The sequence below is a fragment of the Sceloporus occidentalis genome, unplaced genomic scaffold (assembly GCF_023333645.1).
Source record: "Sceloporus occidentalis isolate IW3139 unplaced genomic scaffold, rSceOcc1.0.p SCAF_501, whole genome shotgun sequence".
Classification (NCBI taxonomy): Eukaryota; Metazoa; Chordata; class Lepidosauria; order Squamata; family Phrynosomatidae; genus Sceloporus; species Sceloporus occidentalis.
In genome coordinates, this window is record NW_028317481.1 from 21,410 (window position 1) to 47,861 (window position 26,452).

At 49.3% G+C, this 26,452-nt stretch overlaps 1 protein-coding gene across 1 annotated transcript; it reads right to left on the reverse strand.

Annotated features, from left to right (window-relative positions):
• Positions 1 to 1,904: 1,904 nt before the first annotated feature.
• Positions 1,905 to 24,690, reverse strand: LOC149271503 (KAT8 regulatory NSL complex subunit 1-like). The gene is made up of 15 exons (XM_089507385.1): positions 24,553 to 24,690; positions 23,904 to 24,273; positions 19,078 to 19,232; positions 18,387 to 18,569; positions 16,479 to 16,597; positions 13,881 to 14,082; positions 7,085 to 7,250; positions 5,073 to 5,231; positions 4,089 to 4,214; positions 3,901 to 3,988; positions 3,640 to 3,801; positions 3,396 to 3,450; positions 3,030 to 3,142; positions 2,423 to 2,678; positions 1,905 to 2,213 (listed from the first exon to the last, which is right to left on the reverse strand). Exons 1-15 carry the CDS (start codon positions 24,688 to 24,690, stop codon positions 1,905 to 1,907), a joined length of 2,601 nt encoding a protein of 866 aa, XP_089363511.1.
• Positions 24,691 to 26,452: the final 1,762 nt, after the last annotated feature.

The following is a 26,452-nucleotide window of genomic DNA, read 5'->3' on the forward strand; positions in this document are numbered from 1 at the left end:
TAACCCCTTCTACAAAAAAAAAACATCCATCAAAATCCCGACATCTGGTGATGTAGATTAAAAAAAATAGATGTAAATCCTGTTTAGTTACCATGGAAACCAGACATCTAGTGATAAATTACCATATAATAGTTATAAATCCTTTCTAGCTACGACTTCTCCATCCGCAATCCCCCCCTGGGTCCGGAGAACTCACCATTCTTTTGCATTTAGAGCAAAAACCTATCGCAGATGCACATTAACCCATTCCTACACAATGCGAACAAGACACGCAAGCAAAACAAAATGGCGTCTTCTGTTCTTGGGAGTATAATCCCCTCCCCCATGTGTTGCCCGAACAGATCTCTGCCGTAATCCTCTGGAAAGGTTTGTCGGGTCGGGAGGAGAGAAAACGGACCCCATTCCAGTCAGATTCGATCGCTCCCGACTGACAGTCACCCAAAGCCCTTTGAACAAATCATTGGCCGAGCGCTTGGTGCACACAGAGGGGCCTTGGATTCTGCGAGCGCAGCCATTTGACTTTTTATTTTATTTTATTACATCATTAGTTGTGTTTTTTTTATTTCCCGTTATGTCTCACCTTGATTTGAGAAGCGCGTGAAATTCACCGCTCTATCCCGGTATAAATCACTCGTTTCAACCGGAGCGCTAAAGATGCCATTTTAGTGCCCGTCCTGGCCAAAGCACTTCATTCCACCGATGATGTCATACTTCACAGTGTGACACACCATAATACGCGCACCTGCAAATTCCCCATCATGCACTTGAGCCCCATCTCTATATCACCGATGCATTCGGGAGCCGGGGCTGAGTAACAGGACCGGCAGGGGCTCGATAATACCTGAGCCTGCGCAGTACGGAATCCTAACTCTGCCAATACCGAGATGGGGAAGGTTTTGCCAACTGATTGGCACTGTCCTCAGGACACTCTATAACACCCCCCTCCTCTCACGGGGAGGAATAATCACACGGATTCTGAGAACAGGAAGATGGCGGCTCCTACATCTGCGTTCGTTTTGTTCTGTTATATCGAAAAGTCCATGTCTGACCCAGATGAGAAGCCGCCAGGGGTCTAAATAATAATTACAACGCGATGGCTTCCGCGGCTGCAAGCGACATGTGTAGGACTGCCATGTTACCTTTAACGTGTTATTAGCAGTGTGAACATTAAACACATGTGCTACCGGGCGTGGGGCGCATGCACATCATTCACCCAGCAGCCCATCCCAATGAAGAGAGTCAGACGAGCCGGCGGATTGTCTAACAGGATTCAGAATTTATTACTTTATTCTAATTTAAGAAATGTATATACATCAGGCTATCGTCAGACACGAGCCGCTCGCCCGTGTATTAAATAATTACAGATTTCTGCTCGGGGAGGAATAACCCGGCTGCAGGTTTCGGCTCATAGGATAGACATCATTCCGCGTGAGCCTCGGACGATCCGCGGAGAACCGTCGGTGATTAACGGCATTCCGGATGCAGCGCCGGGGAGCCGACGGCAGCCGAGGGGTTTATAACCTGATTCATAGATTTCTTTTTTAATCCTCCATCCCTGGAATTTGACAGTTTATAATATTTTTTACTTAGAATTCTCTATAGATTTTCTCTTCTCTCTCCTGCCCCATATACCTATCCTGCGCGCACGGCGCTCCGAAGGAGTCCTCCACCACCCGGCGCCGCCCCACGGCCTAGCCGAGCGTGTCAGGTTCGGCGAGTGGCTGTTATCTCTGAGCTTCACTCCGTCTCAGGCCTTCCTCTTCAGCAGGCAGCTGCTGAGCCCTGGACCCCTAATGTACGGTGCGCCCTACTGCCCCGCCGGGGGCCGCCACGCCAGCCAAGTGCCTGATACCGGAATAAAGTATGCGGGTCTGTTCTGCGTCACGTCGAGTGAAGATGGCGTCTCATCTCTTGGTGACCGGCCTGGCTGGGAAGTACTCCAAGCTCGCGATTTTATCGCCGCTGTTGGCGCGGAAACGAACCACCGAAATGCTGTTGGGGAGAGGGGGGTCTTTGGAAGGAGGGCCGAGGTTTTCTGTTGACGCGCCAAAGTCTGTGTTTTCAGTTTGTGGACCGGGCTGGTCTGGCGGGGGCCACGTGACGTCCGGGGGCTGCTTGCTTCTGCCTCTGGTGGGGGTTTCAGGCAATTCCTGCAGCGCTCGCAAGTCTCTGTCCGAGAGGGGAAATGCGCGGCGCTCCCACGGCAGAACGGCCTGAAATAAACGGAGACAGAGCGTTAGCGCAAGAATGTACATTTCCGACAGCCGCGTCACTGAAGACGTGACAACCAACGGCTTAGCGGCCATCTTCCCAACGCTCAGGTAAACGGGGCTTATTGCAGAACGTCGCCGGCGCAAAGGATGTGAACTCCAGAGCTGACAATCTACAGCCACGGGTTGGAGAGTCCTTGTCGGAAACCCACCTGCTCTTCTTCATCGGGAAGCTCCGGGGTGGAGGACCGCGTCTCTTCGCTCCAGGAGAACACTCTGGTCCTGTTCCGGAAGGAGAGGCACGGGACTGTGCTGTAAGGCTCTGGGCTGTCGGGTGCAGTGGATGTCAGGGTAAGCGGGACATCATTAAGGCTCTGGAATCCGACATCCGGAGATGCTGGCTGAAGTGACCCCTGGCTGTGGGAAGGGGGCTGCGGGGTCCAGCGGCCGTCTGACCTGTTGGAAGATCTATAGAGACAGGAAAATGGCTGAAGTACCCAAACATGCCGCAGCGCGAACCGTATCAACCCTCACTTGGCATTTATACCCCCAACGAGGAGCCCGAGGCGTTCGCTCTTACAGCCATTCCACGTTCTTCTGTGTTATAACGTTCACCATCTACCGGTTTCTACAACTGGCGAGAGGAACCAGGAAGCCAGCGCCGGGGGCTGCAGGCATTACCCCCCCTAATGGTTACAATTCTCTGTATGCCCCAACACGGCTGCATTACTTTATTTTACTTTTCTGACAGCTGCCGTACTGCGGGACACTGGCAAGAAAGGACCCCTCACAGAAATTCTGCTCGCCGGACCCCCATACCTGCTGCCGCGTCTCTGGGGGTACATCGAAGCCCAGGAATCCCAGCGAGATCGTTCCTGCTCCTCGTGCGCGTTGTGGCGATTCAGATACGTCTCGTCAGACAGATCTTCCAGCTGCGAAATAAAATCACCGGCAAGTGAGCGGACCGTAAACACCCGGAACCGGAACGCATTCAAGCACATTTGTCTCCGTGTCAGACATTGACCCCATGCGGCATCATCCGGACATTTAAAAGTCTCTACTTCTCCAACGATATAGGGAAGCGGACGAAGCGCATGTTCGTAAAGAAGCGAAGAGTCAGCCCCGTCTACATAGAGCCTCACATCTGCGTAAAGAGGCCAAAGAACGCTCTCGACGGACAGTTACCTGCGGATCGGCCTCCAGGAACGCGTCTCTCTCCACAGAGTCCAGGACGCGCCAGCTGTTTGGGGGGGGGGAGAAAGAATTCGTTTTATAATCAGACACTTCCTATAATCTGCAAACATTTCAGAATCCATCGGCGTAGAAACGTCTACGAAAAACCCGATTATTGTGATACTTTGTGACGCTTCTGGTTTACACAGCAGATAAGATTCCCCAGAGTGCGTTCCGGCCCCCGCGGAGCAGATACCTCGGAGTCAGGATCTCCTTGTACTGCAGCTTCTCCACCCGAGCGGCTGCCGCCATGGACATGGGGATGACGATGTTATTGATGTCGTACGAATTCTCCACTCTTTTCCTTTTAATGTTCTGCAGAAGGGATGAAAACGTAGTTATAAGCAACGAAAGCCGGCTGTCGAGCGGATCGTCGGGTGAAACCCCCTCCGAGGACGCGCGTCTTACCGCTGAGCCGGCAGATGAGGCAGGAGAGGTGTCGGGGAGAGAGGACAGCGGGTGGCACATGGAGCTCGGTCTGGAAGGGGTGGTGGATACATGGCTGGAGAACGCTTTGTGCGGCCGCTCCTCTTTCAACAGGGACCCTGCACAATACATCAAAGGGTAAAACATTTAAGATCCTGCTAGCAGCGGCTATTAAGGAGGGACAGGTATTCTAAGCGCAGCTAAAGGCTTATTACTCACCTTGGGAGGCGGAAAACGGAGCGGATCTTCTGAGCTGGGACCGGACTCTATCGGAGTTCCGCTGCCACGTCTCCAGGCGATACAGACAAAGCTTCTCTCGGTCGAGTCCCCCGTGTGAATAACCTGCTGGATTAATCAGGAGCTGTGAGAAGGCCATCTTTAAGACAGACAAGAAGTGAAAGCAGAATCAAGGCATAAATCGGGAGTAAACAGAAGCGCAGAGATCCGCCGCTCAGCCGAGTATTACCGAAAACGCCAATCGCTAATACACACTCAGCAAGGACAAGGAGAGTGGAGATCAACACGTCTGAGGCAATTATTCACTAAACGGAGAGTTTGTTTCAATACTTTATTCACTATTAATTACGAAGGGCCAACATGGACAGGGTTCACAGGCAAGAAGGGCTGAGCCGGCCCTGCATAATGTAGAATTCAACAGGTTACACTGATTTACCTATTCATTATACAGGGGGCCGGCTCACTGATTTACCTATACATTATACAGGGGGCCGGCTCACTGATTTACCTATACATTATACAGGGGGCCGGCTCACTGATTTATCTATACATTATACAGGGGGCCGGCCACTGATTTATCTATACATTATACAGGGGGCCGGCTCGCTGATTTATCTATACATTATACAGGGGGCCGGTCACTGATTTATCTATACATTATACAGGGGGCCGGTCACTGATTTATCTATACATTATACAGGGGGCCGGCTCACTGATTTACCTATACATTATACAGGGGGCCGGCTCACTGATTTATCTATACATTATACAGGGGGCCGGGCACTGATTTATCTATACATTATACAGGGGGCCGGTCACTGATTTATCTATACATTATACGGGGGGGGGGGGTTATAGTTGATCAAGCTCTTCCTGCAGCAGTTGTTCACGGGGGGCGACCCTGGAAGCTCTCCAAGTCTTCCATAAGTGAACAGCAGCCACACATTGGGGTCTCGCGGCACTTACCGGGTGCAGGGTCCGCCGCGGGGCTCTGCGGTTCTTTCTTCCCTCTGTCCAGCGGCTTTTTGTTAAGCTGGGAGAGCTTCAGAGCCCTGAGCCCGTGGCCGAGCCGGAACCGCCGATCATCTTTCAGCAAAGCTTCAAAGTGCAAGTTAAGGGATGTGTCTGAAAAAAGCAGAGCTGCGTTAAACCCCCTGAAAGCTTCCGTATCCCCCGTGACACCGAACCAAATCACCCCCCCCAGCGTCCCTCACAACTGCCAGATATTTTATGATAGAAAACATGCATTCTATATATTCTGTATTTTACATGAGCACAAAATGGAGTCAGAGCCACTTTATTTTATTTAATCATATAGTGATTATTTCTCTGTCTTTGTTCCTCTATAATTGAGAACAAAGGAGTATTCAGTATAATGATGCTTCAGTATATATGATCCAATTAACGTTATCTCCCATGAGAAAGTTAAGGAGTAGACGCTGCATATCCTTAGGAATGTAACTTGGAATGGGGGATACGTCGTAAGACCCCCAAAACCTAATTTACTACCTAGGAGGCAACGTCTGGAGATATGGGTGACTACAGAGACCTCATTTACTATCTAGGAGGTAACATCTAACGATAAGGGGACCATGGATGAATTCCAAACACATATGTAACGGTCTTAAGTTAATTCTTAGACCAGAGCGTCTCTCGCAGGTAAATTAAGAAATTACAACGGTGTAAATATGAGTAGAAGTCCTAATTATAATGGGTAAAACCCACCGTTATTATTGGAGAATTCCAATCAAGAGGTGGAGGCTATGATAATGAGCCCGGTCTTTAAAAGCTTAGGTCTTTAATAATTTAAGGGACTCACCCTAAGACTCACCCTGAAACGAAGGCACCCTGAAACAGACAGACCCCGACGGACTCATTCACCAAATGTACCCCAGAGAATTGGAATCTTAAGATTCTGGCACCATATTTTTACTCTTATTTGGAGTTCTAACCTATATAACTTTTAGAAAAAAGTTATATAGTTAATTTCTTGCCACTGAACCTGGATTAATTTCTACGAGGACCGGTCGGACCACAGCAACAAGTGGTGGTAATTATAATGGTTTTATTATTCTGAATAGAGGTGAATTTTGTCTTCTTCGTATAGAATTCCCTGTTTCTATGTTTCTGGGAAATAGTATATGACATTTATTGTATATGACGTTATTGTATAGGACGTTATAGTATATGACGTTATTGTATATGACATAGTATATGACGTTATTGTATATGACGTTATTGTATAGGACGTTATTGTATAGGACGTTATTGTATAGGACGTTATTGTATATGACATTATTGTATATGACATTATTGTATATGACGGCTTGTGAGACTGCAGCTTATAACCTGTGATAATGACAATGATGTAAAAGGTATTTTACCTGTAGATGAAGTTTGGCATTATTTGCATCTATTAAAATCTCACTAACACTCTTAGACATTATTAAATTACTTTTAATGCCATATTTAGTAGAACTAATATATAATAGAGTTAGTGATCTTTTTATTACTGCCCTGATTATTATCATTTTGGTTGCTGAGTGGACTGGAAATTAATTGTGTGTTAGACTCAAAGTAATAATTCATATTGATAACTATCGATAATATATTGTATTTGAATTGATTTATTTTTGACATGTTAAGAATTTTGTGTTTTATATCATGCACTGTGTGACTCATATATATTTTATAAATTGTGTTTACAATAAATAATATTTGATTGACTATCGTGGCGATATCTATCTAATTTGAATTATAATTTTCGGCGATCTGAAAGAATTTAGGATCGGAGATAAAATATAGGGTATCTCCTTAAATTAATATTGCGGATGTGGTCCTACAATATTTGGTAGCGTCGTTATTTTGCGTGTGCGATAAAATATTGGTTTTGCCTATTTTGTCTCATTAATATCCCTAACACAACGAGCCGGGGGGGGGGGGGGGGGTTGGTTGTTGGTCAGGCCGCATTCACTTACCGTGAGGGAAGGAAAGGATGGGGTGGAAAGCGGGGTCCGTCAGTGCCATCTGCTCTCTCGTCCTCATACAGCCGGGGTCCGCATCTTTTGCGAGGGTTTTACAGCCGCACAAAATACACGCGGCGGGGGCCTCGCAGCCGCACTTCACAGACAGCAGCTTCTGCGGCTATTCAAGGAAAAACAAACTGTTAATTATCAAAATAACGCAAAAAACAGGAATTTTACTCACCGTAAATTCACTTTTTCCTTAATATAGTGGCAGTACACATGGGGTGTTGCTCTTCCTTAGGGACAAGGATCTGAAATACAAAGAGTTAAAACCCTCCCCCTTCCCTAACTCCTCCTCTTCCTTACCCATAAGACCACACGGACCAAACACAGCCAGTAAGTACCAAGAATACAAACATGCTTGAAAAATATCTTTAATGGTAGACATGAGGGAGGGAAACATGCACTGCCACTATATTAAGGAAAAGAATTTACGGTGAGTAAAATTCCTGTTTTTCCTGGCATATAGCGGCCGTACACATGGGATATAGCAAGATAACCGAATGGGAGGGGAATACTTCAGAGGCCACTGACTGGGGCATCCTGCGCCAGAAAAAATGCCACAGAGGAGGAGAAGATGTCTAGTAAGTAATGCTGGACAAATGTATCGAAGGAACACCGGGTAGCTGCCTTACACATTTATCTTCAGGAGATGAGATCGACTTCCCAAACCTAGACCCAGACATAGCTCGTGTGGAGCGAGTCAAAACATGGGACAAGATGGCTTGCCTGCTGCTTGAGTGAGCTAGTCAAATGGTCACTGTAAGCTAAGTCAAGATGGCTAGCATGATCTGAATATCTACCAAAAAAAAAAAAAAAAAAAAAAAAAAAAAAGGACAAACAATTGATCCGTATAGCGGAAAGCAGTGGTGCGATCTGTAGAAATGTCTAGAGCTCTTTGGACATCCCATTGTGCCATTGTCTCCTCTGGAAATACCTGATGGAAAAATGGTGACCATAGCAGCTGAAGACAGAGCTAGTAGTTACCCAGTTGCCCTGCTGAAGTAAGAGTCACCAACAATGTCATCTTCAGTGACAAAGACTTCTTCCAGCGGTTCGAAGGGTACAGAATAGAGAGCTAGTAAAATCAAGGTCAAAAACCCAGGAAGGAAAAAAATGAGACTGACTGGAGGTTGCCGAATAGTTGCCGCTTAAAGAAATGCCTGATCAGAACATACAAGGCCAAATCCGAAAAGAGAAAAATACTGAGGGCCGATACTAGCCCTTTTGAGGTTGACACATTAAGACCTGCTAAGGTCCTCCAATTTCCTCCAAACCTGAAACCTCCGAATAAGGAGGACCTCAGCATTGGCATGGGAAAGTCCTTTACCTCTAAGGATAACCCTCGCCAAAGCTAGGCCATCAAAATGACCATCTGAAGGAATTCTGTTCTCCACCAGCTGGGACAAAAATGGCAGCTCCCAAACTCGAGGCCATATTGTATAGCTCTGAGAACTAAGTCTGTATTGGCCAATATGGGATAGATGTTAAGACCCTGGCCTAGTCCGTTCGAATCTTGAGGAGGACACGTGGGATCATAGCGAACGGAGGAAAAAAGTAAGCCATCCTGAATCTCCATATCACTGGCTAAAACCCAGAAGATTGCTGTTGTCTCTGATTGCCACAATGTTGAAACCTGGAAGACCAAACTAGAACCAGGATGGAGAAGATTCTTTTGTCTAGGGAACAAATCCGATCTGCTGATGTAGTCCGCAATACAATTGGCCCTTCCCCTGAAACGCGTGGCTGACAAATCTTGTGGTTTTGTTGAGCCCATTCCATGACTTCTTCCGAAAAGGCCTGAAGTTTTGGAATCCGGGTGCCGCCCTGTCTGTTGATATATGATATTGTGGTAACGTAGTCGCATTGGATTCTTACAGCCTTCCCTTTTAGCCAAGGACTGAACTACGTGAGGGCCAAAAAAATAAATAAAAAAAATGCTTAAAGATCTTGATAATTTGAGGACTGGGTAAGATTGTTAGTGACCGCTTGCCCTGCCTGAAGAGGTAACCAAAATGAGCTCCCCAGCCTGTTTAAGGCATCTGTGGTCAGAGTGATCCACAGATGTTGATAAAAGAAAGACCCTTGCTGAGACGATCTGTCCTCTTCCACCAGTTTAATTGGGCTTGGACACTGAAGTCGATGTCCAGATCTTATTTCTGGGACAAATGCCCAAGGATGTCCCATTGAAGTGGCCTTATATGTGCTGTGGTGTCAGATATTTTATGATAGAAAACATGTATTCCATATATTCTGTACTTTACATGAACACAAAATGGAGTCAGAGCCATTTTATTTTACTTAATCATGTAGTGATGATTTCTTTTTGTGTTTGTTCCCTCTATAATTGAGAACAAAGGAGTATTCATGTATATAGATGTTTCAGTATGTATGATACAATTAATGTTATCTTCCATGAGAAAGTTAAGGAGAAGACACTGCATATCTTTAGAAATGGAACTTGGAATGGGGGATACGTCGTAAGACTACCAAGGCCTGAGTTACTATCTAGGAGGTAACACCTGGCGATTAGGGTGACCAAGGATAAATTCCAAACACATATGTAACGGTTTTAAGTTAATTCTTAGACCAGAGCGTCTCTCACAGGTAAATTAAGAAATTACAACGGTGTAAATATGAGTAGAAATCCTAATTTTAATGGGTAAAACCCACCGTTATGATTGGAGAATTCCAATCAAGAGGTGGAGGCTATGATAATAAGCTCTGTTTTTAAGCTTATGTCTTGGATAATTAGAAAAAAAAGAACGGACCTTAAAAAAAAAAAATAAAAAAAAAATCGCACCCTGAAACAGACAGACCCGGACGGACTTATTCACCAAATTTACCCCAGAGAATTGGAATCTTAAGATCCTGGCACCATATTTCACTCTTGGAGTTACTTTGAGTTATAACCTATATAACTGGTAGAAAGTTATTTTCTTTTCCACTTAATTTCTTGCCAATGAACCTGGATTAACTTCTACAAGTACCAGTTGGACAACAGCAACAAGTGGTGGTAAATATAATTGTTTTATTATTCTGAATAGAGGTGAATTTTGTCTTCTTCGTATAGAATTCCCTGTTTCTGGGAAGTACTATATTGCATTATTGTATATGGCGGCTTGTGAGACTGCAGCTTATAACCCGTGATAATAACAATAATGAAAAGGTATTTTTACCTATAGATGAAGTTTGACATCATTTGCATCTATTAGGAATTTCACTAATACTCGTAGACATTATTAAATTAGTTTTTAATTTGTTATATTAATTGAACTAATATTAGAGAGAGTGATATTTTTATTACTGCCCTGATTATTATAAATTTTTGGTTGCTGAGTGGAATGGAAATTAATTGTGTGTTAGACTCATATAGTACTAATTCATATTGATAACTATCGATAATATATTGTATTTGAATTGATTCAATTTTGACATGTTTTAAGAACGTTGTGTTTTATATCATGCACTGTGTGACCCATATATAGATTTTATAAATTGTATTCACAATAAATAAATATTTTGATTGACTATCGTGGCGATATCTATCTAATTTGAATTATAATTTTCGGCGATCTGAAAGAATTTAGGATCGGAGATAAAATATAGGGTATCTCCTTAAATTAATATTGTGGATGTGGTTCTACAATATTTGATAGCGTCGTTATTTTGCGTGTGCGATAAAATATTGGTTTTGCCTATTTTGTCTCATTAATATCCCTAACAGTGGCAAGGTAACAGAGTCTGTCTATATCAGTGGCAAGATGGGCGCTCTATATTCCTAGCATGGGGGGGTTAATTGCTGGAAGTCAGCCGGTGGATCCAATTAATCTGCACTGAGACATTTAAAGGGTGGCCGTTAGAGGCATTAGTTTTCTGAAAACAGGGAGAGAGGCAGTAAAGCCAGAGTTCCTTTACGACTGGGACAGGATTAGCTGGTCGGTTTGTATAGGTAGTCTCCAAGATGGAGTACGATTTGTTTTTGTTTCATTTATTTACACTGTGAGGCGCAATACTGTGGACCTCAAAGAAAGCTACAATAAACCACATTTTGCTTTTATTCTGTTGGTATTGGAGTTTCTAGATTGTAACCGGGCCATCCTGCCACAGTGCCTTGGAGCAGCTTACTGCAGGGATACAAATCGTCAGAATGCCCAAGAAGCTCATAGCTTTTCTAAAGGGCCAGGTATGATTTTGTTGCAAAGCTGACACAACCCTTCTTACTTTTCTGATCTTTGATATGGAATAAAGAGCCATAGGGAGGAGTCCACTATCAGCCGCAAGAACTGCATACTTAGAAAAAAATAAGGTTGGACTTTTTATGATCAAAACATCTGTATGAACCATTGCAGCCGACCACCAATTCCATCAGAATTAGTCTAGGCTCTTGTTCTTAGGATGTTACTGAAACCTTTTGTCCTGTCTTTGTCTACAAAATTATGTGCCTAATAAAAAAAGTTGAAAAGGCCTGTTCCATCTGGTCTTCTCATCCTGGGGAAGCGTACTCTTGCTTGATGCGCTCTGCCAATGGGGAAACAATGCCATCTTCATGAGAACGAAGGCCAGAGCTGAAAGTCGTCCAGGGATGGGATGACCCGGATACCTTATACTCTGAAAGTTGAGAGACCCAAACTGGAAATGGAGAATTCTCGGCCCGTTCCTTATAGAGAGCCTGAGGAATTTACTGGATTCAACTGCAATAGGCGCATGCACATGAGCATCCTTCAGGGCCATGGTCACCATGTAATCTCCTTGTTCAGTAGTTGGCTGACTGTGAGGATAGATTTCATTCTAAAATGCTTGTATAGAATACAGGCCTAGACCATATTAAAACTGGACTGAAGGATCCAACTGGTTCGTGACCAGGAACAGCCTGGAGTAAAAATTCTGAACGTTTAGGATTCATTCTTTTAGAAGGGTTGCACATGAGACAGTTTTAGATATCCCACGTCTGCAGGTTTAAGACAGCTGAACTGGCAACTCTTTCACATTCACTAACTGGCTTGAGAAACGAAACGATCCCAGTGATGATGTGAGTGATGTTTCACAAGAATGTGGCTTGTGTTGGCCATTTAAAGGCAAATCGTCCGCACTTTGTTCCATACTTGGTGACAATGCATTTATTGCCTGAAATTATTTCCGTCTGCAATGATCCTCGGGATCCAATTGTCTAAACAGCTTATGCCTTACAAATGTTAAAACAAACAAAGCCGACATAGATGCTGTCCTGGCCACTGATTCTTTGGCAGATACGACAATTATAAAAGGCTCAGTTTCCTAAATTGGCTAGAGACTTCTGTATCCGGTTCCCTCGACAGGAAGTACTCCCATCCAAGTGCTAACCAAGCCCAACCCTGCTTGGCTACTGAGATCAGACGAGATCAGGTGCATACAGGGCGGTACGGCCGCAGGCCTAATGCCTGTTACCAGATGCCTAGAGATCTAGCCACTGAAGCGCCAGACAATGCTACTTGCACTGGAATGCTGAGGATTGGAACAGACTCCTCTTAGGCAACATGCAAAATCCTTGGGATGCTTCTCACGGACTACCTCTTGTAATCGTCTGGAGAGTTCTTATAAAACTTCCAAAGCTCTTGTGGAGGAAGGAAGTTTTATCCTCTGACTCCTCACAAGATGAGCCCGAAACACCTGGTATTCCCTGGTGGAAATTAACCAGGCCCAAGCCTGTTTAGCTACCGAGATTATGGCCATAGGCTAACTCCCCGGTAATCTCCCCCGAGGACAACAGATTCAGGAACCAACGTGAATGAGTCTATCAAACTTGGGTTCCAAAGCAAAAACAGACGCAGTCTTGAATGGTTACGGGCAAAGATGTCTAGAAGCCAACACCCAGAAACTGCATGTCCTGAGCAATTAATCTGGGCAAGGATTGCTAACTCCTTTATTCAGCCGTCCGGCAAGGGGGTGCACAAAACATATTTGGACTTAAAAGGAGCCTTAATCTTTAGAAAAAAATGTTACAGGGCAGAGGCTTTTTTTAAGATTAAGATGAATTAATCATACCTTAAAAGGCCTCAATCCGTGTGGGGGGTTGGTGCCACGGATATCCAGTACAGACCCAGCCCCGCTGCTGTCAGACTGGACTGCACATCTTAAATTTAAATTTTGTGCCCTGAAGATCGGATCCGCGCATGCTCTGTAACACGATCAGATCTTCGGCAGAATGCAACGCCTCCCGGGTGTGCGTCCCACCGCTGTGCTACTGCTCCTTCCCTTGCCGGCTTATTCTGTTCCATAACATCCGCCGATGCGCATCTTCCTACCTCACTCTGCTCACCACCCGGAGAGCAATCGGAGGAGGGATCCCCCTGGACACAACCCGTGTGCCCCACCGAACTACACATCCGTCCGTGACAAGGAAGAACTGGCTGTGTTTGGTCCGTGTGGTCTTATGGGTAAGGAAGAGGAGGAGTTAGTGAAGGGGAGGGTTTTAACTCTTTGTATTTCAGATCCTTGTCCCTAAGGAGGAGCAACACCCCATGTGTACGGCCACTATATGCCAGGAAATATAAACTTCTAGGTTACCGACAAAAAATTGCATTAAGTGAAAATATGAATGAAATCCCCATTAACCCTAAAAATGACTGCCTAGGGGTATTTGGTAAGGGGGGGGCAGCAGTTATTAAACGCGGCTGAACTTCACATTAAAGTAACAGGAATTCTTACACCTTAAAACCAGCATTTTGAGATACAGCGTTCTTACCGCTTAATCCCCCCCAGGGCTCACCTTCCGGCTCAGGGACGACACAGCGCTGGATCGGACGAGCCGCCGCTTCTTGTACCCGCGGAGAGGTCGCGTTCTCGCAGCCACGCAGCCGGAGTCTGTAAGTGCTGAGGCGGGAAGGCCGGCGGCGCGACGTTTCTTGCCCAACGCCTCGTCCGGATCCAAATCCCCCGCGGAGCCGTTACACGACGGGCCGGAGCGCACGCTGCAACGAGAGTACACGACACCTGAAAAAAACTGCACTACATACCAGCCGGCGCCAACGGCAACAACCAGCCGGCGCCAGGGGTCACGGCAACAACCAGCCGGCGCCAACGGCAACAACCAGCCGGCGCCAACGGCAACAACCAGCCGGCGCCAACGGCAACAACCAGCCGGCGCCAACGGCAACAACCAGCCGGCGCCAACGGCAACAACCAGCCGGCGCCAACGGCAACAACCAGCCAGCGCCAGGGGTCATGGCAACAACCAGCCGGCGCCAGGGGTCACGGCAACAACCAGCCGGCGCCAGGGGTCACGGCAGCCCGGTGGCAACCAGCCAGCTACTAGTATCCACTGCACAGTAAAAGGTCTAAATTGAAACAAAGCCAAAATATCCTGAAACCATCGACGTTTGGGGGAAATCTCGCCAGAAACCTCAACCAAAATCCAACCGCCCCCCCCGACCTTTAATCAGTTCATTAAATCCCAATCGTACCTAAACGGCAAACTCTGAACATCTATACATATTTATAAATTCTACGAGGGTCTCAGGCTTGTTTATAAGAGCAGACCCCGTAACATGCGCCGATAACCACGTTTTACATTTACCCCAAACGCACACAACCCCCCCCCCCCGGCAGATCACATTCATTGAGTGAACCTTTTTTTCTATGTTTAGACCCCCGATGGATTACGCGATACGCCCCCCATATCGCCTATCACCAGTCCCATTAGGTTTCCTTTTCACGAGGATGAATATCGCGCCGGAGCTAATCCGAAGCACAGGCGCTCGCTGCAAGCAGCGAGATATTTGCCGAAGGCTGCGAAGGGAACCAAAACACTCGCTTTATAACAAAGAAAAGGCGCGCATGAAGGCTGGACGGAGGGAGCACACCAACTCCCATCACCCCAACCACCAATACTGGGATCGCCAGATGGTTAATGGCCATGGCCAGGTTTGCCGTTAGCAGCCGGGTGGACAAGACTCTGAACTTTTGGCGCCGTTTTAGATCGTTATTGATTCAGATTTTTCTGGCTACACAAAATACCAATATTAGCCTAAAGCTCCCAGATTTGGCCACCAGAAGCCGAACTTCTTTACAAGCTTCGGGGCCTCGAAATAAAAGGATGGACATGAAACGGGTTATTCCGTATACAGGTTTCTCGTATCATCCACCAGCCCCGGCTTACAATATCTGCGGCAGGCAGAGGACTAAAGGCCTCCCTGGCTAGCGAGGGGCCACAACTGAAGGACTTCCTTTAACAAAGGTGGGTCAATGTTCAACTAGCCCCACCTGACTGCATGCAGGGATTCTAAACACCACAGCGGTCGATCCAGCAAAGCGGCAACGTACTTCAGCGCCTAATAGAAAGACTGGGGTCGAGTGACCTTTCAGGCCGAACAGGGGGCCACATTATAAACCCCAGAAAACGCTTTCCTGGAGATCGAAACGCTGCGCCCTCTGATGGGATCTGCAGGCGAAAAGCGGGCAAATTCCAAGACCGACCGGGGCCAAAAAGACGCCAAACAGTAAGAAACCACGCGATGCGAAGCCACCCCCCGACCGCCTACAGCGGTACCGGCAGCCGAATCTTCACCCCGGGCAGAGGAGGACAATCCAAGGGTAAGAGGACATGCAAGGCTGCTGGCTACGGCGTAGAAGGAAGCTGCAGTAGGCAGAGAGCATGTTCGCAAGGCGCAGGGGACAAAGAAGGGAACGCAATGGTGTGAATTCATTATAAGGCACAGGAAGCAATGGCAGAAAATGATCAGGGAATTGTGGGTGTTTTAGTGAAAGGAAAGGCAGAATTGATCAAGATTCTGGGGCAGATAGAATCATAATCCCCTCTATTCACACGTTGGAACAGCCCATTACCCACATACAACGAAGGGGAACGCCGTAATGTCACCTCCCGAAATAATTACAATGCATCAGTGAAATCAAACGGTGAAGTCGCCCGGCCCGTGACGGGCTCCGCGGACAGAGACATGCAACGTGTGCTTAATTCCCAAACGCTACATGTGATAATCCACGTGTAACGGAACAAAGCGCAGGACATGCTTTCCATAGAACATATTTGTGTGTGCGAGGCTTATATTATATATAGGCACGGCCTATAACCGAGTCAATACGGTATCTGTATATCAGATATATATATACACACACACACACACACACATATATATACATATATCTATATATATACATACACATATATCTATCAGGGATCGGGTCCAGGTATCTCCTACTAATTTGGACGCGTTATACGCAGACATTTAATGAGCAGAGGACGGCCACGTTTAAGACACGTTAAGCAGAAGCGTCAGCCGCCAAGTGAGAAGCCGGCGACATTAATGCCTTAACCCTTTAAGGGTCGCGAGGAACCTGAGACACTAACCAATTGACGAGTCCGTTGACTTGACGAGACGGTTTTTGGGATCCGTGGGATTCACATGCGGGTGTAGCGGTTGGCTTTTGACACGTAACATTTTCAACAGATTGGGTGAGGCGGGAACACTGCAAGAAAGGACGGAGAATTAATAAAACGTACAGCGGGCTGCCCAAAGGCGGCACGAAAACAGCTGAACATTCAAACCTTACTGATATCCCTTAGACATTGCTGGAAACCCAGAAGGGCTGTGAGAATTACCCCGGCCCGCGCAGAGCTCCCCGGGTCAGCGGCAAAGAGCTTCGGAAAATGCCCTCCGAGCAACACACAGCTCAGGGCGCACGTTAACTAAACGCTGAGGGGAGCAAGTAACAGGATGAGCTTCCTGGGTGTAAATTCCACAAGCGCCGGGCTCTGGCTAGGATCAGCACCTTCCAGGGGCATTCCCCGCGTCTATCATTCAAACAGTGAGCCGGGTCCCACCACGAGTGCAGAGTAGGACCCCCCATACAGTTTTGCAGGGTCCCCTTAAGCCCCCGCTCCCTGTGTGAATCCCTGCAGTAAATCCAGTGCTCAGATCAACGCGCGCCGTACGTGAAGCCAGAGTATTTCCCCAAACAGGCATATTTTGCATGGGGGTATTTGGGGCCATTTGGCGCTTTTTATACGCGGAGCGTAGACATTTACACGATCCGGCTGCATGCGACTTCACGAGACTTCCAGGTCTCCAGTACAGGATTATCAATAATATGTATAATATTGCAAGAAAACAATCGAAATTACTATTTTTGCAAAATTCTGCAACAATTGTTACACACTGACTGCTTACAAGCATATAACACAAAGAACAAATGTGTGGCAGAAGAGCTTACAATTAATCGGAGTGCAGCAAGGGCATCTGTGGCCGGCACACAGCGGGATTAAGAGAACGGCGCAGGGTCTCCTAAACTCATCCGGCTTTACTAAGCACGTCCTGGGGGGGGCGGTAATGAGAACTGCCACTCCTATCAATGACAGCCATTAATCACCGATCCATGAACCCAGCGGCCACCCTCGCATCTCTGAAGTCACCGGCCTAGATTTGGGGCCCTCGTCCCATTAAGCCATTATTGGCCAAGGAGAGTTCTCCGATCGGTGCCTGAAAGCCATCATCTACGGCAATCCATTTCTTGCCCCAACGTGACCCCCCCCCCCCCGGGGTTAGTTATAGGTCTGTAAAATAAACTGGAGGGACGCAGAACGTCAGAAATGAAGTCTGTATCTTGGAAGCCAGATTAAAGTTACTGAAATGTGTTTCTTTTTTAGCTAAAAGCTTTACTTTAGACACGGAGAATCCCATGAAGTCAGAAAAACCCGGATTGCGTAAAGATGGATTATGTAACATGACATGAAGCCACCTCGCTGCTAAGCAGGACGGACGGGGATCCTGAATTCTGCAAACTTCTCACCCATCCGGCCCCCATCCAGTCGCCCGTTTCTCTTGCTGTAAAGACTCAAACCTTAATCAGTCGTCGGTCTCGTCTTAGATTCAGGAGCCGTATGTCCATCCCGCGCATGTTTAATCCCCTCACTGTATTACCCTCTACCACTTCTGCTGGGAGGCTGGTCCGCTCCATACATATTATATATTCAGGGTAGCTGTGTGTTGGCTGCATCTCAATCCAATATAAAGTGAACATCAAGGCAAAATATAACAAAATGCCTCAAAGCAAGACACTAAAAGCAGAGAGTTCTACGCTCCAGGCCTTAAAACCAGTAACGGAGGACGAACAAAAGTAACCGAGTATGCGGCAAAAAAGGAAATCCCCCACAAAGCTACTCGGTACGCGATTTAACGTTAAATCGACCCAAAGATATTTAGAAAGGAGTGCTGGTTACAGCTGGGAGGCGAGTAATTCAGCTGCCCCCCGCACCAACCTGTTTGTGGGGGGTGGGGTCCCAGCGGGAGCCGCTGGCCACCTCGGTACCCGGACCTTCCCCGGAAGGGACTCGGCCGGCAGACAGGGAACACGAGGGAGGCAGGCGGCCGCTTCTCACACCTCCTGCGGGCCGATTCGATCCGTCCTCAGACTGGGCACAATCCCCGAGAACAACACCACCCTGCAACGGAAACGGAAACGGAAACCCGTTACTAAACACGCAATACACAGCAAGAAACGAGGATCGGACAAACGCAAAACCAAAAACCACCACTAGATGGCGCCCGGCACACGCCGGCGATATCCAATCAAACGTCGGATTCCAGTGAATGAGATTTTTCCATTGGCGGATTGGATTCGGGTTTCTGAGCGCCGCTGCATATCTTTCCCACGCCGTGGCGTTACTGACCCCGGGCTGCTCCCCGAAGCGGATTGTGCGCTCGTCACGCAGTGGCCATGTTTCTTGTCAGTGCTATCCCTCTCTTCAGAGAACTTCTGCGCCCCCCAACCCGGCAAACCCCCATATTCATCCTCCTTATCCTACACCTACCACACACAGGACCCCCGGCCACCGACGCCAAGCGCAGGCTCACTACAGAAGGCAGAATGTGCCCCTTATTGGGCGTAGAATCCGGGGGCGGGGTAGCTGCATGGTAAATGATTGGCTGGCCCCCGGGTTAACCCTTTACCTTGGTACACCGGATCTGTTTGTAGATCTCAGTCTGCTGCCGTATCCGGAACTCGAGGTCAGACACCTGCGCCTGTAACCAGGTCCAGCGGCAGATGATGGCCGCCCTCTCCACCGTCCACCTCCAGTCCGCACGCTGCTTACACCTGGGGAGAGAGAGGGAAGGTCTGAGCCCCGCAGTGTAGACCCCCGGCACTCGCTGGCCTTTAAACAACCCCCGGGATTTGCCCGGCTTCGGGGCGATTCATAGAGGTAGGAGGCTGTACGCGGGGCACCCTGTGCCCACCAACTGGCCAAGTTTACCCATTTAAGATTCTCGTGAAGCCAAGACAAGCCCACCGGGAGCCCTCAGGCCAAACAGCCAACAAACCAAATACCACCTAAAGGGGCCACACAATACAGGGGCCCCTCCTATATAAACATCCGGCCCGGGCCGCGCTCTCGGATACACAGCAGGCGGATCGGTAATCTCCGTCTCCTCGCAGGTGCAGAAAAAGCCAACGGACGACTAACGGGACCGGCCTGCGAAATGCGAACAAAACCGGCGCGGGATCCGCTTACCGCCCCGTCTCACTGCACATCACACCGTACAGTGCCGTCCGCTTACCGCCCCGTCTCACTGCACATCACACCGTACAGTGCCGTCCGCTTACCGCCCCGTCTCAATGCACATCACACACACCGTACAGTGCCGTCCGCTTACCGCCCCGTCTCAATGCACATCACACCGTACAGTGCCGTCCGCTTACCGCCCCGTCTCAATGCACATCACACCGTACAGTGCCGTCCGCTTACCGTGCCGCCGCCCCCCCCCCCCCCCTTCTCAATACATCAGGGAACATTTCACAGCAAAACAGCCAATCCCGACTCCTGCAGAAAGCGATGCCCCTGAGCGCAGGCGGCCGGTCCAAACGCCACGAGAACAGCGGCATCCATTGTCCTGGGGGGGGGCGGTAATTGTTCCAAAGGAGAGCATTTAATATTATTATATATTGTGTTATTATAGGCGCGTCCATTCATGTGAAAAGTGGGGAGCCAGACAGAAGTAAGCGATGAGCGCTCAGCGTCGGATACAGCGGGACAGATGAACCCGCGGGGTGCGGCCGGCCCAACGCGCCGATTCCGGCAATCCGGTTTCTACTTTTAGGTCAAATCACAAAAAAGACAAGCGAACGGCACAGCGGAGGAGAGCGAGCGCGTGAGATATATATATATATATACACACACACACACACACACACACTGTATATATTATATACACACACCTAACGCTGCCGACCAGGCTTTAGATACCGGATCCTTTCATAGAGGGCATTTCCCGCTCATTACTTTGGAATTAACCCTTCGGATGCGCACATCAGTAGTTTTGTTGAAAGAAGCTGCTACTCCATGTCACAAGTTGTGTGTGTGTGGGGGGGGTTTACGACGTTTTAACCCATTAAATGCCGCCAAGCGCGTCTGTCTGCTCCTCTCTATAGACACAAAGCAGCCCGACGAGGCCTCCCTACACAAAGCTTCTCCCAACTTTAACAAAGAGCTCACTGAGAGCTTCCCTTTAAATCACATGACCGCTCGCCGCGCGGCAGAGCTAGAGCTTCCCTTTAAATCACATGACCGCTCGCCGCGCGGCAGAGCTGGAGCTTCCCTTTAAATCACATGACCGCTCGCCAGAGCTGGAGCTTCCCTTTAAATCACATGACCGCTCGCCAGAGCTGGAGCTTCCCTTTAAATCACATGACCGCTCGCCGCCCGGCTGAGCTGGAGCTTCCCTTTAAATCACATGACCCCGCCGGGGAAACCATCAAAGGGCAAATATAAACCAAAGCGAACAAATCGCAACAAAGACCCTGATAAGAATCACCGTTAACGGTTTATACTGAACCGGCCCTGGCGGTACAGCCGTAACCCCGGCGCATGCACAGAACACACCAGCGCCGGTACTTGTTCGTCCCCCTCCCCTTCTACCAACACAGGCAAATAAGTTAAGGGGGGTCCTACAGAAGGAAAAAGTCACCTAAATGTTATTATATGGACCAGAAAATAAAATAACTCAGGATGTTAGAAATGGAGTCTAAGTCACATGACCACGCGGCGCAACCACAGACGGGTCAAAAATCACTCAATGCCGCCATATATGTAATAATACTCTTTACGCACCAGCCTCGTGAAACGCAGCGGAGGCGACCTCGCCGTTCCAAAAACGATTTATATTTATGGCGGTTTTTTATATTTTTCGGATTTTTACAGTTTATGATGTCACCGAACTGAGCGCCCGGACATCCGCATATACCCCAATATACCCCAGCTGGGGCATTTGATCCCCGTCATCCCGTGTTAGTCGGCACCGGAACCCTCCTGTGAGACCAGCAGGAAGTCAGAACCCACTTCCTGTACACGTTTCAGCAGATCGTGCCCCCAGTGCTCCGCGGGGGTGGTGCAGATAAGGGGTCATAGCCGTGTTTAACATTAACCGTGTGGCCGCAGGGTGCCCAGACCATTCCTGTGCAAATCACCCCCGCAGGGCAACACCCCCCCCAGGGGCCCCGCTGGGCAGCCAGCTACAATACTACTACTAACAATAGAATAAATCTCTCCGAAAGACGTCACACGGGTCTCATCTCAGCCATTATAAGCAAATCCACTAAGAAAAGCTACAAGCCAATGGAATTGTTTAAAGCTGTATTATACCCAACTGTATTTGTCACTTCTGCTGGGAGGCAGTTCCACTTATCTACAACCCTCTCGGTTCCTCCTGAATAACACTTGCTGCACAAGTCTGTTTAAGACTGAATGGAGAATCCAAGAAGCGTTCCAAATACCGCGGGCACTGTGCGCTCAGCGTGGCAGCCATACCACGAGCCCGGGCCCTGCCAAAACCCAACTCTCCCGACGCAGTCCCTGTATTCCCGGCACTTTTACAGGAGTTTCTCTGTTTCGGCCGTGAGGCTTACATTCACACACCTTCCCCGGGTGGCGGATTTACTTCCTTGAGCAGTTAAAGTCCTCTGATGTATGCAAATAGAACTCGAGAGCCCGCCTCCACGCAACTCCTCCCCCTGCTGCCTGTAGTGAGCGCAGGAAGTATACTGCAGTATGCATGTCGCACGCGCGTCTAATCATTGGCAGTAACAGCAGCCAATCACATGTATGCTGTCACTTTCTCTCACACGTCATTGGCTGCTGCTTCGATGGGAGAGGCTACTGAGAATGTGCAGGTTTACATTCCACAGCTTCCAGGGTCGGGCAGACACAGCCAGGAAGAAACAAGTTGCACAAAACATGCAGCAAAATGCACTGCAATCCACCCAAAAAACTCCAGCTACAATAAAAATACCCCCCAAAAACCCCCCTCACTATCCAGCACATTAACTCGCTCTGCAGCATTTCCTTCCTGGAGCTGTACGACGCGTTACAGGAGAGCCACAAAGTCTAGCAGTGACCCGCAGGCTAACAACCACGTTAGCACCACGATCCCACCCACAGCCATGGCGGTGTACACGGCCCCCGTCCAGAAAGCAGACGGCACAGAATATTCATGGAAATGTTCCTGGAGGATGAGGTCCCGGTGATTGCGCGTATTGGAAGGACAACCACCACCAATTATAGAACCGCTTTAGATTCATCTATAGACTGCTGGGGGAGGGGGGAGATTACCGGTACACCGGGAGCATCCACCAGCTCATGTCCGTATACACAACGTACACAAATACCACGATTATAGGATTAAACTCCGAAGAGCGCCTGTATAATACCGCCACAGGTGAGCATTTAACCAGCCAATCAGGGTAAAGCTATACAGACAAGCGAGCAGGTAACTGCCCGCGCCTGGCTTCAGGTAAACGCCTTTACAAACCACAACACAAACGCCCCGGGGAAATCAGCTTTGGATAACGAGGCTACACATTAGCCCTCCTTGAGCACAGGTGGGAAAAGTGAGCGTGGGTACGCACTGGTACGGATGGATAGCTGAATGGTGGGCATGTTGAGAGTATTAACCTCAATCGCTTCCTAAGACGGGGGATCCTGGGGGCCACGGCTTCTTCTGCATGACTGTGCCAATCGCCACATACCTGCCAAGCCCGGCAGACACAGAAGATTCCGGTGCGCTCCCCACTGGCCCGTGATCCCCACCGGCGGAGGTGAAAGCGCCTATACCTGTGGTAACCAGTAGCAGCGCGGAGCATATGGAATGTGTGCAGTAAACGCTCCCATACGCGGTGGGGCTGCCCTTAGCGAGGCGTGCCATTGGCCGTTCGTACGATAAGGGCCCGGTCCCAGAGGGCCGTCCAAGAGCAGGTACCATTACCACACGCAGAACACAACGTACAGGCAGCTTAACGTGGCACAAGGAGCAAATAAAGCCTGCGCCTTTTTCCTCCCCATTTAGTTGCCAAAGTCTGTACAGCTGCCACAGACAGCGCAGTTCTGGGTCCCCGTCTGACCCCGGTAACAGATAGCGTTTCCACGCACCAAGCCAAGTGCCCCAGATGGGCCATTTCAACACATTGCTACCGGGCATGTAAACGGGGCAGCGGATTTCACACCGCGGTGACACGGGGGCCGCGGCTGGAATTCACTTCTTTACGAGCCGCGCTCCGTACACAAAAGTGTTCTCACAGAAACCTGAATGCCGGCGTTACAGACATAATACAGAATAAGTGAACGTACGCGTGTGACACGCTAGTGACCAGCAACACACGCCAGTGACCAGCAACACACGCCAGCGGCCAGCAACGCTCCTATCAGCCTCGGCGGGGAAACCTGTCGTGCAGGTGGGTAGCTTGGCCACTATAAGGGCAGAGACTGCGTGCACTTACCCCGCAGCCAGGCGCTGCTCTCCCGCAGGCCGGACGGCCGGATCCTCGCAGTCACTCTCGCTTCCCGAGCTGCTCTCCGTGGCGTCCGAGTCGAAGCCTCCCTGCGCCGCCCGCAGCCTGGCCGTGGAACTCTCCGCCAGCCGCTCCAGTTCTAACTGGGAAGACCCGGACAGGTCAGTCGCCCCTCTATCCGAGAGCAGCTCCGCCAGTCCCGACAGCTGCTGCCGGACATGCCTCTCTACCTGCTTGGCCTGGATCACCTGGAGCCGCCGACACAGCTTCCTGGCACGGGCTCCCAGATCCTGCTGCCGGCTGCACATGCGGGCCGTCCTCAGCGGGCACAGGGGCTCCTCTCGCAGACACACCGGGGCTTGGGGCCCCTCCTGCAAGCACTCCGGCGCAGGGGTCTCCTCCTTCGGGCAAAACGGGGGATCCTCCCGTACACACAGCGAAACCGGGGGTTCCTCTCCACCATGCGGCCCGGGGGCCTCCATCGCGCGCAGCTCCTTCCCCTCCCAGGGTGAGGGCTCCCCGTTCGGCCCTGCCCTGCGCACCAGGCCCTCGATCGGGCTCTCCCGGCCTACGTTGAGGCTGCTTCGCCGCAGCAGCAGGAGGGGGGTCCCTGAGTTTGGCGGCCTCCGACGTGCACCCGGCCGCACCCCGTTCAGCTCGGGCGGTTTCCACACGGGCAGCAGCGGCTCGGGCTGGGTGACGGAGGGCGTCGAAGCGGGAGACGATGCGGCTAGCTTCAGCCTGTGGTGAGCTTCGGTGGCGGCTTCGGTCAGGGCCGGGGCCATATCCGCCATACAAGGGGCTCCGGAGGGAGGCGGCGGCGGGACACGCGTCACGGCTCCGGGGGCCCCGGGCTCTTCATGGCCCGGCCGGGGGGTCCCAGTTCCCAAACCCCCGGTCACACAGCAAGAAACGGGTGGAAACAAGGTGAACACCCGCCGCAGCTAAAGGCGCGATATGCTGCAGCGGCGACGGCCTCCTCCCCGCCCGGGCTGCGAGGGGAACAAAGCTCGCGTTACTCCTCCCCTCACCGCCGCCTCCTCCTCCTACTCTGCAGGGGCGGCCATTGCGCGCTCACACACGGCCGCCATCTTGCCTCGTGCCTGTCCTGTCCTGTCACTCGCAGCGCAGCCCTACCCAGCAGCCCGCGCCTCTAGGCGAGCCCAACTGCCCGTCCGGGAGACTAGCGAATGGCGCCTGCGTGCCGCCAAACCAGAAGACTTTTATTATTTACTGTTTTAACGCGTTACATTTCCATGAAAAATATAAAGGCGTTCGCTGAACGGGAAGTATTTTTTCCAGAACTACCCCCTCTTTCTTAAGTGGTACGTTCCCGCAGGGTGAGCAGACGCTCTGTTTCCCAATTGTTTAGCAAGATCCTAATTTTTTTCTTCTTCTCCCGCCTCCCTCTCCTGATGGAAAGTCCCGCCCCTCGTATTCGATTGGCCAGCTAGTGCACTCCTTTGTCCTGCCGCTTGTTTTTTCCCCCTATTTGTTTCTTTTGGTTGGCATCAAAGCGGCCACGACCCCTGCCTTTGATGAGTTTGATCGACAGTAAAAGCAACCAACCGAACACGAGAGCAGCATTCCCGCCCTTTATTCTCACCTTCGAAAAGTGTTTATTTGAGGAACTTGAAGCTCCTGTCCAGACGCAGACGGTTAGCGGGAGGAGGTGTCGGCGGTGGTCGCAGCGAGCTTGCCAAACACTTACTGACAGGAACGGAACATCAAAGCGATGTGTTGTCATAAAACCATGACTTTTATTCATTTACATCTTTTCAGATATATCGACAAAACTATTTTTTTTTAAAAATCTTAATTAAAACGGATCTACCTCCATTTTATTCCCTGTGTCAGATCAAAAGTCATTTTTACCCCAGTTGTAGTTTTTGCCCCATAATATAATGTTTTAAGGCAGCTGCATGTCAGCCATTTGTATGAGTTCTCGATTATCCCAATCTACTAAACACCCCGACTCCTTATCATACTGCCTGTGGGGAGGAATAGAACGGCTCAGTCTTAATCACCCGGTCAGACATTCTGACTAATGCAGGTCTATGGAGGAACGGACTTCATTAGCGTTGCCATAAAGCATGAGCTCAGTGTGGTGTTTGAGCCAGGAAAGTCACCAAAAATATTAAACAGCAATGGCTGCCTCCAGGTCTGCAGATAAAGGAAGTTTTTTGGGTTATAAATTGGTTTTGGAAATATTGTAACAATAAAGTCTCTAAAGATGTGTGGAGCTGTTTTCAAACTAGAGGTTGTTCAGTTTACTAACCCATGGGATGCTTTTGGGATTTTACCCCAGGAGGGGGTAATACCGTATGTTAAATGCAGTATAGCAGGGATGTGACGTTATGTCCCCTGTAAAGAGGTTAAAGACACAGTGAAGGCAGTGAATGTATGGCTGGAGGTAATAGTGGTAGAAATGTCAGTCAGGGTCAGGCCTGAACTCTGGCCTGCTAGGTATATTACCTGCAGTTCCACATACTGCCACAGGGGGTGTCTCAGGCAGTGTTTACCCCCTGATGGGATTCTTTCTGTGCT